Source organism: Triturus cristatus, chromosome 8 (assembly GCF_964204655.1).
Source record: "Triturus cristatus chromosome 8, aTriCri1.1, whole genome shotgun sequence".
In the NCBI taxonomy this organism is placed as follows: domain Eukaryota; kingdom Metazoa; phylum Chordata; class Amphibia; order Caudata; family Salamandridae; genus Triturus; species Triturus cristatus.
In genome coordinates this window covers 862,175,320-862,190,606 of record NC_140591.1, presented here as the reverse complement: position 1 = coordinate 862,190,606, position 15,287 = coordinate 862,175,320, and the positions used below count along the sequence as shown (strand labels likewise).

The window sequence follows — 15,287 nt, the reverse complement described above, 5'->3', positions numbered from 1 at the left end:
CTGATGGTGGGTGTGTTGGCATATGATTGTGGATATGCTGGCTTATAATGTTGATTGTGTAGATATATGATGGTGAGCGTGTTGGTGTTAAACGTTGGTTGTTGGGTTTAGTGGGCATTTATTAGATTCGGTATACTGATTATTAACGGGGCTGTGTTGGCATATGATGTTACATTTGTGGATGTAAGAAGGGCTGTTTTGACATGTGATAGTGCATTTGATGGCTTTTGATCATGATTGAGTGGACGTATTATGAAGTGTGTCTTGCAAAGAATGGAAGATGTGATATGATAGTGGGCATGTTGATGCATTATGTTGGTTGAGTAGATGTATGATGTTAGGTGTGCTGAGATATGATGGTGACTGCTGGTGGAGGATGTCGGTTTGACAGACATATGGCAGTAAGGGTGTTGATAAATGAATGCTTTCATGTAGATTTGTGATGGTGAGTGTCTGGACGTACGATGTTGCCTGTGTTGATGCATGACAGTGGATGTGTTGGTGTATGATATTGCATGGATGTATGTTGGTGGGCATGTTGGCAAATGACAGTGGGGTGTTGGCTTAAGACAATAGGTTTGTTGCTGTATGTCAATGGGTGGCAGAGTACAATGGTGGGTGTGTGGGGCCAGTCACTGTAAGAACATGCTAACTTAAAAGTTCTACATGTCCTACTTTTAAATACAATGCACCCTGCATTGTGGGCTACTAGGCCTACATAGGGTGACATTTAAATTTTAAGTAAAGCTTTTTACTTGTCAAAAGGGTTTATTTTAACAGGTTGAATTGCAGGCTTTCCATTGCTACAGTGGTAGGTCTGTAGCCATGTTTGCACCTCCACTGTAAAGGAGGGCACAATAGGTACTGTAGTCTACTTATGGCAATTTACTTACAGGTGCTGAGCACACCCTGTAAGAAGTAGGTGATATAATCGGGGCCAGTAGGTAAGTTAAATATGCAAATTAGGAGGATACCAATTAACCCATGGTTAAGGTACTTTACTACTGGTTAGCAGGGGTAAAGTGCACAGAGTGCTACAGCCAGCAACATTTAAGGGTCCAGCAAAAGGCTGAAAATCTGGTGTGACCATTCAGATAAGTCAATTTCTTACATCATCTTTCTCTAAGGTGTTTAGCAACGCCATGTTTAAAGTGAACTTGATAGGTGACCCAGGAATAAACGATGTCTGTTATGTAATCCCACAATGGGAAAATATTTCAACAGAAGCAAACCATGTGGGGGAAATCCCTTTCTACAGTTTGACACCTAAGGCAGGCACTAGAGAACCCCTATGCATATGCCGTAGGTGATGGTGGGTGAAATAAATCTGACGTAGATATTTAAATTATATCAGATGATATCTACCTGAGATCTCCCTTAATGCCATTAGTTAAAACATCCAGTCTTTTTCTTCTAAAGACCCCAGGCCTGCATCCAATCTCTGCCTGAGCTTGCTAAATGTATCATGAGTATTTATGACAAGAGATATACATATTGTGAAGAGCTTCCCTTCCTCTGATGACCAAGACTTAGTACTTAAGCCTCTAGAAGACTAAATGAGGTTAATTTATTGATGTTAGTCTCATATGGAGTGAGGTTATGTTTAAATTGTAGATAACAGTAGAACGGGAGGGTAATAGCCCGTAATTCTCACAGTGACATACAAATCATGTGATCTAATTTGAAGAGTTTTCAGCCTCATGAATAGATATCCAAAGACTGTCCCATCCCTCAAATCCCTTAAGAGCTGATAACTGAGAGAGCTAATTGCCGACTCAGATATTGTGATTCTCTCTTGTTTACCAATTTAGTTTGGAAAAGGGAGGCTCACCATCAGTCAAGTACTACGTTGGTTGCTGGAGTTATTCCAGAGGGAGTCTTCCCACCATATAAGTAATGAATGGCAAAATATCTCCCATTGCACATTCGTCTGTGTATGCTTTGTCATATGTGGGTCCATAGAGACCTTTTTTGTCACTCCCTCCTCATAGGGACTTGGACTGTGAGATCCCAACCATACCTACAGCCATAATTCCTTATCGCAAGATATATTCTCTTGCCCAGCAGAAGAAGCAGGTTGTGAGGGAATATTTAGAGGAATATGTTCAATCTACTTAACCCTGCTGGTGCTCCCCTCTGCTTTGTCCTAAAAAAATCAGTTACATTTGATTTGATTGAATAAAGTTATTATAAAGGACCATTACCTGCTTCCACTTATCAAAGACTTTCTTGAGTCTGTTCAAGGTGCTAAACTTTTCACTAAATGTGATATCCCTGGAGCTTATCATTTATCCTGGATAAAGAGGGATGAGGAGTTGAAGACTGCTTTTAAGACACCCTTTAGAATTGTAAGTATAGGATCATGTCCTTTGGCCAAACCAGTGCTCCAGCAGTTTTCGTACATTTTGCAACAGTGTATTCCCTGACGTCCTGGACCAGTTTCTTGTAATGTATATTGAAGATATTTTAAACTTCTGTACTTCCCTTAATGAGCATCGAGTCCAGATTTGTTCTCTTCTTTAACATTTCAAGAAAAAACATCTGCCCTGTAAAGTAAAGGGGTGTGAGTTTGAGAGAACAGAGGTGGAATATCTGGGGTTTTGCCTCTCTGACCGTGGAATATCTATAAGCCCTCTCCTGATCTCTGCCATCTTGGGCAGGCTGGCTCCTTAAATCCCTCAAGGAGACTCAACGTTTCTTGGGAGTGGGTAACCTTTATAGACACTTCCTTACAAACTTTGCCAATATCAGTAGGTATATATCTTTCACTTTGAAAAACAAGAATCTAACTAAAGGATTCTTCATGACTCATAAATTTCAGGAGCCTTTCGCCAAGCTCAAGAAGGCTTTCACCCAAACTCCTTTTCGCAGGCACCCAGATCTGTCCGGAAAATTCATTTTTGTTACTAACGCTTCAAAGTTTGCTGTAGGAACAGTTCTTCTTCAGCTCTAGGAGTAAAACAACTTGGAGCATCCAATTTGTTATCTTTCCCATGTCTTGAACTTATGTGAGCAAAAGCATTTAGTTCTTGAATACAAGCTCTTGGCTCTCAAATATGCCGGTATGGAGTGACAACATCTTTAGATGGGAGCTGAAGAACAGTTTGAGGTTTGGAAGAACCAACACAATCTCCAATTACCGCAGAACATGCAATGTATAACCCCTTGAATGCCCATGACGAGCTGGACTCGTCATGGCACACAGTTCTCGTGTGCCCATGACGAGTCCAGCTCGTCATGAGGCATTCCCTTGGAAATCCCTCTGGTGCGGGCATCAGAGGGATTCCCTTTCACTAAAAATAGCCTCGGGAGCTGGGGAAGAGCTTCCCCAGCTCCCGAGGCCCCCCCCCCCTGCTTTCAGTGTAATGTCGATCGGCGCGCACGTCGCGGCAATATCATTACATTGAAACTGAAACTGAAATGAGCCAAGAGGCTCATTTCAGTTTCACTTTCTACGTGCTCAGGGTGCTATCTCAGCCCCCTGAGCACGTAGAAAGACAGGAGAGGTATCGTTTGAAAGGGGAGAATCTCCCCTTTCAAATGGTACCCCTCCCCGGTGGATCCCTGCTTGGGGATCACCACAGGAGGGCGATCCCCAAGCAGGGATCCACCCACTAGACACCAGGGAGGGGGAGCTGCCCCTTGGGCAAGGGCCTTTGCTCCCCCCTGGTTACTTTGGCACTATTTAGTCTTTTTGCCCCCCCTGGCCCCTAATCTGCTCCTTTAGGGGGCAGAAAGCCCACTATACACCAGGGATTTGTTTTTAGTTTTTTTTTAGGGTGGGGGCTGCCCGAAACGGGCACGCCAATGCCCCCACCCACCCACCACCATTACAGCCTTTCTGCCCCCCCTGGGTGGCAGATGGGGCATTGGCCCAATCTGCCCCTCCAGGGGGGCAAAAAGATCAGTAGACACCAGGGAATTTAAAAAAAAAAAAAATAGGGGTGGGGGCTGCCCAAAACGGGCAGGCCCATGACCCCACCCCACCCCACCCCCCAATTATTACAGTCTTTCTGCCCCCCCAGGGGGCAGATGGGGCATTGGCCCCTAATCTGCCCCTTCGGTGGGGCAGAAAGCCCACTAAACACCAGGGATTTGTTTTTAGTTTTTTTTAGGGTGGGGGCTGCCCGAAACGGGCACGCCAATGTCACGGGTACTTGGGCCTCCCACGTGAGTGAGGCACCGTTTTTATCGGGAGACCCGGGGGAACGCTGGGTGGTAGGAAATTTGTGTCAGCCCGGTGATGCCACAACTTTCCTACACAAAAATGTGTGAAAAGGTGATTTTTTCAGCTAAATTTGAGGTTTACAGGGCATTCTGGGTAAGGAAACGTTGGGGGATCTACGCAAGCCATACCTCCCTGGAATCCCCTGGGTGTCTAGTTTTCAGAAATGTATGGGTTTGGTAGGTTTCCCTAGGTGGCCGCCGAGCACCGGGCCGAAAACCCAGGTCACCCCCCTTGCAAAACCAGGTCGTTTTGAGGTAGGCAATTTTCATGTCGCCTCATTACGTTTTGGGCCCTTGCCTGTCGCGGGTACTTGGGCCTCCCACACGTGTGAGGCACCGTTTTTATCGGGAGACCCGGGGGAACTCTGGGTGGTAGGAAATTTGTGTCAGCCCGGTGATGCCACAACTTTCCCACACAAAAATGTGTCAAAAAGGTGATTTTTTCAGCTAAATTTGAGGTTTGCAGGGCATTCTGGGTAAGGAAACGTTGGGGGATCCACGCAAGCCATACTTTCCTGGAATCCCCCGGGTGTCTAGTTTTCAGAAATGTGTGGGTTTGGTAGGTTTCCTTAGGTGGCCGCCGAGCACCGGGCCAAAAACCCAGGTGACCCCCCCTTGCAAAACCAGGTCGTTTTGAGGTAGGCAATTTTCATGTCGCTTCAATACGTTTTGGGCCCTTGCCTGTCACGGGTACTTGGGCCTCCCACACAAGTGAGGCACCGTTTTTATCGGGAGACCCGGGGGAACGCTGGGTGGTAGGAAATTTGTGTCAGCCCTGTGATGCCACATCTTTCCCACACAAAAATGTGTGAAAAAGGTGATTTATTTTTTCAGCTAAATTTGAAGTTTGCAGGGCATTCTGGGTAAGGAAACGTTGGGGGATCCATGCAAGCCATACCTCCCTGGAATCCCCCGCGTGTCTAGTTTTCAGAAATGTGTGGGTTTGGTAGGTTTCCCTAGGTGGCCGCCGAGCACCGGGCCAAAAACCCAAGTGACCCCCCTTGCAAAACCAGGTCGTTTTGAGATAGGCAATTTTCATGTCGCTTCAATACGTTTTGGGCCCTTGCCTGTCGTGGGTACTTGGGCCTCCCACACGAGTGAGGCACCGTCTTTATCGGGAGACCCGGGGGAATGCTGGGTGGTAGGAAATTTGTGTCAGCCCGGTGATGCCACAACTTTCCCACACAAAAATGTGTGGGTTTGATAGGTTTCCAAACTACAGCTAGGCACTTTGCCAAAAAAGGTTCATTTTTCACTTCGAAATTAAGGTGTGTCCACGATGCGTTTTGCACTGTTTCCTGTCGCGGGCACTAGGCCGACCCACACAAGTGAGGTACCATTTTTCTCGAAAGACTTTGGGGAACACGGGGTGGGTGGAAATTTGTGGATCCTCGCAGATTCCAGAACTTTCCACCACATAAATGTAAGGAAAATGTGTTTTTTTTAACTTATTTTTTAGGTTTGCAAGGGATTCTGGGTAACTGAACCTGGAGGGAGGCAGTCAAGTCACCCCATCCTGGATTCCCCTGGTTGTCTAGTTTTCACAAATGTATAGGTTTGCTAGGTTTCCCTAGGTGCCGGCAGAGCTATGGTTCAAAAACTACAGCTAGGCACTTTGCCAAAAAAGGGTCATTTTTCGCTACGAAATTGAGGTGTGTCTACGTTACGTTTTGCGCCGTTTCCTGTCGCGAGCACTAGGCCGACCCACACAAGTGAGGTACCATTTTTCTCGGAAGACTTTGGGGAATACGGGGTGGGTGGAAATTTGTGGATCCACGCAGATTCCAGAACTTTCCACCAGAGAAATGTGGGGAAAATGTGTTTTTTTGGCAATTTTTTAGGTTTGCAAGGGATTCTGGGTAACAGAACCTGGTGGGAGGCAGTCAAGTCACCCCATCCTGGATTCCCCTCGGTGTCTAGTTTTCAAAAATTTATAGGTTTGCTAGGTTTCCCTAGGTGCCGGCAGAGCTAGGGTTAAAAAATTACAGCTAGGCACTTTGCTAAAAAAGGGTAATTGTGCATTGTGAAAATGGGCTGGCACATGCATCAACATAGGCTTTTGCGATTCCTTAATTGCGATTATTAAGGAATCACAATTAAGGAATTGCAAAAGCCTATGCATGTAGGAATCGCTAAAGAAATAGCGATTCCCACACATTCCTTAATTGCGACTCGCAAATTGCGACTTGCAATTAAGGAATGCCGTCCCATACATTCCTATGGGCCTCCAGGCCCATAGGAATGAATTGGAGATTGCATGAGCAATTTGCGAGTACCAGTAGGTACTCGCAAATTGCTCTTGCAATTTCAAGGGTGCAAGGGTGTCAAAATTACACCCTATTGCACCCCCTGAAATTGATCTGTGCACATATTTTGCACACACACATGCTCTAAGGGCATGTGTGTGCGCAACATGAAACTTTGAAAAATGCACAAAAGTGCATTTTTCAAAGTTTTTGCAAATTACCATGAAGTTCAACTTCATGGTAATTTGCTCCCCCTAATAGCGAAATCGCTAATTTTTAAACTTTAATGCATTGCATTTAAGGAATCTCAATTTGGGATTTCTTGAATGCAATCGCAATTTAAGTAATCGCAATTTAGAGATTCCTTAAATTTCGATTTTTGCATTTGGGATGATGCATCCCAAATGCAAAAATACCGGTCGCAAAGGGGCAGATTCTGAGAATCAGCACGTTTGCGACCGGTTTTTCTGTTGATGCATGTGCCTGGTGGTGTGTTCTCGTTTGGTTTTGAGCCATTTCCTGTCGTGGGCACTATGCCTACCCATACAAGTGAGGTACCATTTTTATCGGGAGACTTAGGGTAATTCAGATTTGTAAAGGAACTGTTATTACCTATTGACTTTCGATGCATTTTTGCCTTCCAAATGAAAGACATTGTTTAAAAAAGAAGTCATTCTAAAAAATGACTGATAATTCTCATGCTAGGATGAGTATTTCCAATTTCGGAAATGTGCAAATATCTACTGTTTCTAAACTCTATATGGTGTTCCCATTTCAGAAATACATAGGTGTCTTTCATACCGATTTTTCCATGTACACATTTTTACAGAACAATTACTATATACCCGGTACATAATAAAAAAACATTTCAAGTTGCCGCTCAGTTTTTGGCTCTGGGTTCGTCGGGTTCTTGGTGACCCTACAAGTCCTATATATCCCCACAACCAGTAATGTCCAGCGGATCTAATGGTATATTGCTTTCAAAGAGTTGTTATAATTAGAAGAAGTTACAGGTGAAAACGTCAACACAAAAGGCTTTTTTTTTCAACAAATTTTCAATTTATCCTTTATTTAACTGTTAGTTTCTATAAAGAAACCTTGATGGATCTACACAAATGACCCCTTGCTGAATTCAAAATTGTGTCTACTTCTCCAAAATGTATAGCTTTCCAGGATCCATTATTGCTTTTGTACCCATTTCTACCATTAACTGGAAGGAGGTCGAAAGCACAAAAAATAGCAAAAATAGGCTATGTCCCAGAAAAATGCCAAAACTGTGTAAAAAATGTTGGGTTTCTGACAAAAGTCTGGTATCCCCTAAAGGCTGGGAAAATGGTGATTTCAGCCCCACAAACCCTTTTTTGATAACATTTGCAGGGAAAAACCCAGATGCTTTCATTTGCAGCCCGTTTTCCCAATTTTTCCCCAAAAAAACTAAATTTTGCTGTATTTTCTTCTCATTTCTGTGACCCCTCTAGGGGAATCCACAAACCCTGAGTACCTTTAGAATCCCCATGATGTTGGAAGAAAAGGACGCAAATTTGGCGTGGATACCTTATGTGGTCAAAAGTTACAGGGGCCTCAGCACGCACTACCCCAAATAGCCAAAAAAGGGCGTGGCACAGGAGGGGGAAAAGGCCTGGCAGCGAAGGGGATAAAGAGCTGACAATATTCCTAGGCCTATTTCTTTTCACAATGAGATTTTTATACTACTCACATCCTTGGCACACAGAATATTCTTTATGATGCCTTGTGTAGATGAGCTATTCTGGTTGAGGATTCCGAGACTCATGTCCTTTTGCTTCCTGACAAAGTTGTCTGTTAGGGAAGATCATTTTTCCATTGTTTGAGAGACACTCATGCTCAGATCTCTCCAGAAGACCATGATGCCCTGCAGAGTCATGTACCCATGGCCCACTATCATTTTTTCCAACAAGCCCTGTTGATTCCTACTAAGGATCTTCAAACCGAGATCCTAGGAATGTGTCATGACACTGCAATGTACCATCATCATGTACTTTAGTCATTTTTAGAGTTAGTTTCCTTTTCTTTTTGGTAGGCTTCAGTTTGCCAGGATACAGAGTTATAAGTTAAATCCTATCCTGTCTTTGCACAATTCAAAGTAGTCCAAGATAAGGCTTTAGGGTTTCTCCTGCCTTTGCCTGTTCCTTGTCATCCAATGGCACACAATTTCCAAATACTTTATTGCGCATTTGCCACCTTCTGGAGGAAATTAGGTGATCATGGTTACAGTCAATCTCTTAGCCAAGCTGACTCTTTTTTCCGTGTTTCAGAAGCTTTCATCTGCTAGCCTGATCATGGCAAGAAGACCTTTGGCTGACTATTCTGCCTTAACAGAGTAACTGACCCCATAATTTGAGACTGGGGCTTTCAATACATTTTAAGATGTTGGCACTCAATTTGCTTTACCCTCGGAATGCATTCGAGCTCTATCCTCAAGCTGACCACCACAGTCCGATGGATAGAGTCAGAGAGTTAATCACAGTCTTGAACAGTATCAGAGATGTTTTTGTAATGCCACTCAAAACAACTGGGTAGAATTTACTCTGCCACCAAAGTTTCTCCTTTTTTTCGGTATCCAAGGTTTCCATCCTTATTCCTTTCTGGCTTCTCCTCTGCTCACTGCCCATTCCTCTTGTTCCTGCTACTCACACTCACTAGAGACGTTTGATTCTGGGAGACAAATGATTGACCAGAATTGACAAGATTCTAAAACTACTTTGAAGTATTGAACTGATAAATTAAGTAGACCGATCCCAAACTTTTAGGTTGGAAATAAGGTTTGGTATGTCTTCCAGGTTCTTGCCCACTCAAATATAACCCGTCCTCTTTGGTCCTTGATAGTTTTTGCCCTTTGTAATAACCAAACTGATGAAGTCTGTTGCCTTTAGGCTCTGTCTTCCCTATTCTTGAAAGAGTCACCCCACTTTTCATGTGTATCAGCTAAAACCTTTTTGTGTCTGATCCTTATTATCGGAGTCCTCCACCTCCTCCAGTTATCGTAAAAGGGGAATAAGTTACAAGGTTAGTGTTACCACTGATTTCCCAATTTTCTGAAGTAAATTAAAGTTCTTCCTTCACTAGTAAGGTTATCCTGCTAGTAAGCGTTCTTGGGTTCCTGTCTCTTCAGTCTATGCCCCTAGAATAGTTTGCCATTTTTTTCTGGCCTTTCCGGACAAGCCTGGGACCTCAGGAATGTAGTATACTGTTGTGACCACAAAGTTTCAACCATTATAGCACCCAAGACCCATTATACCTTACACGGTCCTGCGGTTCCCAGGCCCCAGAAAACTCTGGAAGAAGCCCACAACTGGGTCTGTGAGTCGCACTCACCCGGGGCTGCCTTCCCTCATACTTCTGGTGTCCTGGTTGCTGCTCCTCTCCCTACAGCTCCAAAATTCTAATACACTGTCTGTGAGTCTGCGCCTGCCTTTTAAAGCCCCCTGCAGCTATTCCAATTCAGGTTCTTGGTCACTTCTCCTTTCACTTTCATCATGGCTTATCTTTCATTTGTCTCTTTGTGATTTTCCCAATCCATCATGATTCCTGTGACATGATGTTTGCATTCATTTCCTTTTCCTGTTTTTATGAGGATTCAGTCTGGTTGGAGAGTGTGCTGCAACACAGCTGTGTTCCTTCAGTTGTTTCCTTTCTCTTTCACTTGCTGATCCTGACTATTTTGTCCTGAAGAATTTCTGTTGCACTTTTGATCCTGATGTTCTTAAACCCTTTGAAATCTATATCCGGCAAGGGGTTTTTATTCGCCTTTGGGTTTTTCCTCCTGAAAAGGTGTCAGCTTCTCAAGAGCACTTCCCTGCCACATTCCAGTGTGTTGTGACATTGTGAGTTCCGCAAATAGTCGACCTTACCGTGGAAAGTGGAAGACCTGGACCTGTGAGTAATAGTCCACCCTGACCAGTGTGCCCTCTCCTGCCCCCTGTGATCCTTGTCTCTCTATGGTCTCTCTTCATGCCTCCTGCCCCTACAGTCCTTCAGTATGCCCCTACTGCAGCCCTTCTATGTGCCCTCTGATTTTTTCCTTCAGTACTTCATGTGCGTCTGCCAAATCCTCGCTGCTCCTTTATGTACCCCCCTACTGTGGAGAAGTGTGGCTCAATGGTTAGAGCGGCAGACCCTGATGCAGAGGTCTGGCCCGGACTAGGGTTCAATTCCCGCCTCGGCAGGTCTTGGGCTCAGTTTCCCCAGACCCGATAATTCTCGCCTCGGTGCCTATTCTAATCATGGGTCACACTCTGCAACTCTGGGCAATAGCTTGCTTAATCTCCACAATGGCCCCAACAGCGCTAGGATGCCTGGCTTCAGCTTGGGGGTGCCCAGGAGTGGGCACTTCACAGGGAAAGGCCAGGAAGGGTTCCACAGCGGTATGTGCACAGCGCCTGAGAGACCCTTTCGGGGGGGTGCGGAGCGCTATATAAATGCACTACATTTACATTTACCCCTTTACGGCCTCTGTGTGCTATTGCCTCCCCTGCACCTCCTCTGTACATAATGCCTCCCCTCTTGCCTTCACTCTGTATTTTATCTCTTGCAGCACCACTGCCCCCTTTAGCTATTCACAGTGGAGCCTTTACACAAGATGTTGCCTTTGGCCACACCCTGCACCCATTCTCTATTCTTCCCACAAGAGCTGTGCAGATGCACCTCATACAGTTGTTTCACCTTTTCAGTACCACTCACATATCAGATTATGAATGTTCATTGGTTCTGTAAAGTTCAGAGAAGCAAAGGTGTGACGTTGGTCATGTTTCTTCCAAAACCTGGTCTTTGCTGATGGCATATGTGATCTCTTGGATGATATAGTCAATAATATTTAAGATATCTTAAGAAATGCAATTGATGACAGTTGATATGTGAGCAGTAGTGTCTTGCGCAGCATATGGCAAGCAGGAATTACACTTTGTGCAGCTTGCCATAACTGGGGTACTTCATTGTTTTTTGATATTGCCTTGTAACTAAAACATCAATTAAATACACTTTATCAATAGAATGTTGCTTTTTTATTTATTATTTAATAAAGAAATGTTGATTGAATAGAAGCACATGTACCTTTAATCTACCTCTCACAGCATTGTATCGTCCTTGGATCCTGCATATTGCTAGAGCTAAACAGCTTTCATCAATCATTCATTTTGTTGTCCATCACATTTTGGAGAAATAGAATTGCATATTTTCCTTTCTGATAAAATAACAGAGAAAACATAGCTTAATCCTTGAGGGAGGAAGACAAATAATTAACCTGGGAGCAATGTATGTCTCTGCATGTCAACAGAAGAAATTCTACAGAAAAATGAGACTTGACCGGAAACGCCAAATTGTGTATGCTTGAATGTCTGTATCTAGCACATGCACTTTAACAACACTGATTTGTCAGCAAAGCATTTTGTATCATATTGTGTTTGAGAGCATTTGATGACTTCGAAAGTTCAGGTGTTTCTCCAAACTCTTTTGACTGGTGTGAATCAGTTTGGCTGTTAATGAGCTTTGTAAGAAAAAGAACTCTGGTGTATAGCATGATAAGTATATTCGATATATGTTTTGCTGCACTATGTCGCAAATATTGTATTGCTTCAATACATTACTGTTAGGGGTAAAAATGCATGGTAAATCCTTTGAAGTTCATTCCAATTGCCACTCCAATTGGGGATTTTTGTTAGAAAGACATATACAGACATGCTCCTGTGCCAGCGTCCTTTCTTTTGCTTTTGTATATTCAGTTTAGTGAATGTACTATTTTGACTGATTTTCTGTCACTTTGTTTTTCATAAACAGCAAAAAGAATGTGAGGTCCTCAAGTTAGAGAACAAAGTATTGAAGGAGCGTGTAAGTTTTGTTTCTATATTTTTTATTGTTTCTGATATTTTTGTTGCATGCACCACACATGTATTTATAGATGGTTTCCTCCGAAGCAGCCACCACATCCTCAATACTTTTGACACGTTAAGAAGAGAAAAGAGGGTTGTTAAATATGTTGATGAGTAAGATGACGCAGGTAAAGCATGTGAGACTTCTGCATGTGACCTCATGCAGCTATTTTAAGTGCTGAATCGAGTGAAAAGTAAGCTAGTCAATATAATATAGCATTGATATCAACAATCATTTAATAACATAAATGTGACTTATATTAATGCCTCCATTTCACCAAGCTACCCCAGGCACTATGTAAACATGTGGAGATGTCCCCTTGCTTCTGATAACTAACAGAACTAAGAGAAAGAAAACTAATAACAGTATGATGAATTGATATGATGGCCAGATCCTACATCCAATCCCACAGCGGCCTCCCAACCCTTGCTGCAATCGTGGTGCACCCATCCCAGCTGAGGACGGCCAAACACTGCTGCGAACAGCCTTCAGCCTTCAGCCTTCAGCCTTGTGCAGCAGAGGGTTGAAGGCAGGGACTGGCCAGAGGCCTGACCCTGCACCCAACCGCACCACGAGGGGCCCAAGGCGCTGTGGCTGACCCCCCACTGTGCATAGTGACCACCTCTGTGCAAGAGGGGGTGTGGGAGAGGGAGAAAGGAAGAGAAAGAGAGAGCTAGCAAGAGAGTGTGGGAATAGGTCATGGGTAATTGTGTAACATCACCTTATATTGACATTGAGTTGTTCTGGTGACATTTACAAACCAAAAGGAAAAGGGCTGAGTCTTTTATAAATGTCACCTGAACCCTAAATGGCAATGTAAGGCAATTTTACACGTTACCTGTTATGTATTTTTCATTACATGCTTTATTAATTGATTGTCGTACATCTTTAGAAAGATTTAGAGAATTTTAGTGTTATTCGTTTAGTATTGCCTGAGGATGCAGAAATGTCTGTCGGTGTTTTGAGAAATGTGTGTTTTTTTGGGAAGACTGTACTAATATTTAAAATGTATTGTATGTAACAATGTATATTAGGATAAATCAAATTTTAAATGTAAAGCATATTATAAGGACATTAAAAACATTTATTGCAAAATCTGCCTTTGTTTTGTAGAACTTTGGCACTATGGAGTAGGTTTAACAAGACATTTAGAAACAATGCAGATAAAGTACAGAATGAGATAGTGTAACATTTTGCTAACAGGGTTCTGCGTTCACAGTATTCATTTATACATCAGGGAGGATTCATTGGTAGAGGCGTGGTGTACTTTTCGGGTGTGTTAATTAATGTTTATGAGCATCGCTGTCATTGTGAAAGTTTTTTATGGGCACTGAAACAAAGGCGAAATGCTATGTTTCAGGTTCTATCTATTTATTTAATTATCTATCTATCTATCTATCTATCTATCTATCTATCTATCTATCTATCTATCTATCTATCTATCTATCTATCTATCTATCTATCTATCTATCTATCTATCAATGCTATGTTTCAGGTTCTATAGACCTATCTATCTATTTAATTATCTATCTTTCTATCTATCTATCTATCTATCTATCTATCTATCTATCTATCTATCTATCTATCTATCTATCTATCTATCTATCTATCTATCTATCTATCTATCTATCTATCTATCTATCTATCTATATATCTGTCTGTCCGTCTGTCTATCTATATATCTGTCTGTCCGTCTGTCTATCTACCTATCTATGTTTCTATGTCACCTGAACCCTAAATGGCAATGTAAGGCAATTTTACACGTTACCTGTTATGTATTTTTCATTACATGCTTTATTAATTGATTGTCGTACATCTTTAGAAAGATTTAGAGAATTTTAGTGTTATTCGTTTAGTATTGCCTGAGGATGCAGAAATGTCTGTCGGTGTTTTGAGAAATGTGTGTTTTTTTGGGAAGACTGTACTAATATTTAAAATGTATTGTATGTAACAATGTATATTAGGATAAATCAAATTTTAAATGTAAAGCATATTATAAGGACATTAAAAACATTTATTGCAAAATCTGCCTTTGTTTCGTAGAACTTTGGCACTATGGAGTAGGTTTAACAAGACATTTAGAAACAATGCAGATAAAGTACAGAATGAGATAGTGTAACATTTTGCTAACAGGGTTCTGCGCTCACAGTATTCATTTATACATCAGGGAGGATTCATTGGTAGAGGCGTGGTGTACTTTTCGGGTGTGTTAATTAATGTTTATGAGCAACGCTGTCATTGTGAAAGTTTTTTATGGGCACTGAAACAAAGGCGAAATGCTATGTTTCAGGTTCTATCTATTTAATTATCTATCTATCTATCTATCTATCTATCTATCTATCTATCTATCTATCTATCTATCTATCTATCTATCTATCTATCTATCTATCTATCTATCTATCTATCAATGCTATGTTTCAGGTTCTATAGACCTATCTATCTATTTAATTATCTATCTATCTATCTATCTATCTATCTATCTATCTATCTATCTATCTATCTATCTATCTATCTGTCTATCTGTCTGTCTGTCTGTCTGTCTGTCTGTCTATCTGTCTGTCTGTCTGTCTATCTGTCTGTCTGTCTGTCTGTCTGTCTGTCTGTCTGTCTGTCTGTCTGTCTGTCTGTCTATCTACCTATCTATGTTTCTCTCTATATATTTATATTGATGTGTATATGTAATGAGAGAGAAACACTTACCTTAGGGACTGCTTTTATTCATTCCAGGTTGCCTTGAATAGTATTTTACCAATCCATTTTTCAGCTTGGCGTGGAAGGCATTAGCTTGTCCTATTCTAAAGACTTTGCTGCAAAAATGGCAGAAGACTGTCACTTTTATATCTTGCCATGGATGGCACTATACTAATGCTATGCTTAAGAACCTGCTAGAAGGGGCATGGCCAAGAGTCA

At 42.3% G+C, this 15,287-nt stretch overlaps 1 protein-coding gene across 1 annotated transcript in view; it reads left to right on the top strand.

Annotated features, from left to right (window-relative positions):
- LOC146805184 (uncharacterized) overlaps window positions 1-15,287 on the top strand; it is a 1,401,767-nt gene that overhangs the window by 424,005 nt on the left and 962,475 nt on the right. The window contains exon 5 of the mRNA XM_085622379.1: window positions 12,285-12,335. Within this exon, the coding sequence (XP_085478505.1) occupies window positions 12,285-12,335 (51 nt within the window). The remainder of the gene's footprint in view (window positions 1-12,284; window positions 12,336-15,287) is intronic.